The 2,103-nt window shown below is 46.5% G+C and overlaps 1 protein-coding gene across 5 annotated transcripts in view; it reads right to left on the reverse strand.

The window, feature by feature from the left end:
* The window catches only part of VPS72 (vacuolar protein sorting 72 homolog (S. cerevisiae)), a 32,544-nt gene that overhangs the window by 19,477 nt on the left and 10,964 nt on the right, over positions 1–2,103 (reverse strand). For all 5 annotated transcript variants that reach the window (XM_011937850.1, XM_011937849.1, XM_011937847.1 and 2 more), the window contains exons 2-3: positions 1,730–1,882; positions 1,438–1,552 (exon numbers count right to left, since the gene is read on the reverse strand). In XM_011937850.1, coding sequence (XP_011793240.1) covers positions 1,438–1,552; positions 1,730–1,882 — 268 coding nt within the window. The remainder of the gene's footprint in view (positions 1–1,437; positions 1,553–1,729; positions 1,883–2,103) is intronic.

Genomic DNA, 2,103 nt, shown 5'->3' on the forward strand with positions numbered 1-2,103 from the left:
GCCACCATGCCCGGCTAATTTTTTGTATTTTTAGTAGAGACGGAGTTTCACCGTGTTAGCCAGGATGGTCTCGATCTCCTGACCTCGTGATCTGCCAGCCTTGGCCTCCCAAAGTGCTGGGATTACAGGCGTGAGCCACCGCGCCCGGCCCCCACGTCCACCTATTTTATTTATTTATTTTTAAATTTTGTGTTTGGAAATAATTTCCTTTTTTTTTTTTGAGACAGAGTCTCGCTCTGTCACCCAGTCTGGAGTGCAGTGGCACAATCTCAGCTCACTGCAAGCTCCGCCTCCCAGGTTCGCGCCATTCTCCTGCCTCAGCCTCCCAAGTAGCTGGGATTACAGGCACCCACCACCATGCCCAGCTAATTTAGTAGAGACGGGGTTTCACTGTGTTAGCCAGGATGGTCTCAATCTCCTTACCTCGTGATCTGCCCGCCTTGGCCTCCCAAAGTGCTGGCATTATAGGCGTGAGCCACTGCACCCGGCCAGAAATAATTTCTTTTCTTCTTTTTTTTTTTTTTCTGAGACAGAATCTCGCTCTGTCGCCCAGGTTGGAGTGCACTGGCATGATCTCGGCTCACTCCAACCTTTGCCTCCCGGGTTCAAACAATTCTCCTGCCTCAGATTCCCGAGCAGCTGGGACTACAGGTGCATGCCACCATGTCCAGCTAATTTTTTGTATTTGTAGTAGAGATGGGGTTTCACCATGTTAGCCAGGATGGTCTCAAACTCCCGACCTCAAGATCCACCTGCCTCGGCCTCCCAAAATGCTGGGATTACAGGCGTGAGCCACCGTGCCTGGCCTTGAAATAATTTCAGACCTACAAAGTTGCAAGAATAGTACAAGGAATACTCATGTATCTTTTACCCCATAACCTATTGGTAATATTTTGGCCCTTTTGCATTTTGTATGTGTGGTTTTTTTCTGAATGATCTAAATTAGATAACTAAAGTTGTAAACATCATGGCCTTTATCCCTAAATATTTCAGTGTGTATTTCCTAAGAATGAGGATTTTCCTATCCATAGTAAGTTATCAACATCAGTAAATTTTTTTCTTTTTATTTTTTTTGAGACAGAGTTTTGCTCTTGTTGCCCAGGCTGGAGTGCAATGGCGTGGTCTTGGCTCACTGTAACCCCTGCCTCCCAGGTTCAAGCAATTCTCCTAACTCAGCCTCCCAAGTAGCTGGGATTACAGGGGCCCACCATCACACCTGGCTAATTTTTGTATTTTTAGTAGAGACGGAATTTCACCATCTTGGCCAGGCTGGTCTTGAACTCCTGACCTCAGGTGATCCGCCCGCCTTGGCCTCCCAAAGTGATGGCATTATAGGTGTGAGCCACTGCACCCGGCAACATCAGTAAATTTAACACTGATATGATACTTTATCATCATATTCCAATTTTCCCAATTGACCCAAATATCCCTACTCACTGTCAGAGCCGTCATCTTGTAGTTCTAGTGGCAATAGTGCCTTCTCTTCTCGGGCCTTTTGAGAGCTACCAGCCGGGGTGTTGACCTTTCGAGGCCTTAAGCTCTTGAGAGGCTCCTGAGGACAGATTGGAATCAGATACCGGGGAAAAGAAGAAGTAAGGAGAAATATGAGGATCTCAATGAGAGAAAACTAGCATTGCCAGAAATGGAAGTGGCGAAGGGAGTACTGGGACCTGATGAAAGAGGGAATAGGAATTGAGGAAATTCAAGACAACTAAGACTCCTCCTGTACCTTATAGGCCTTGGTGACTACTCGGCGCTTCCTTCTTGGCTCTTCTGCTTCTCCATCACTGGATGGTTCATCCCCTTCATCAATATCAAAGTCAGAGTCCACTTCGTCCTCTGTATCTGACTGGTCCCCTTGATACTCATCATCTCCGGATTCCTAAGGACACAGGGAGATGAGGGTTGGCTGGCAATGGAAGCCTTAACGACCCTTCAGGAGGAACAGAATCTTTCAACTTTCTTGATGAAGGTTGCCCTACTCTCCTTCCTAATCCATTTTCCTCAAGCAAGAAAACTTTCCTAATTCATTTTCCTCAAGCAAGAAAACTTTCTTTTTTTTTTTTTTTTTGAGGCAGAGTCTCGCTCTGTCGCCTGGACTGG

This window comes from Colobus angolensis, unplaced genomic scaffold (genome assembly GCF_000951035.1).
Source record: "Colobus angolensis palliatus isolate OR3802 unplaced genomic scaffold, Cang.pa_1.0 Scaffold169, whole genome shotgun sequence".
Lineage (NCBI taxonomy): Eukaryota > Metazoa > Chordata > Mammalia > Primates > Cercopithecidae > Colobus > Colobus angolensis.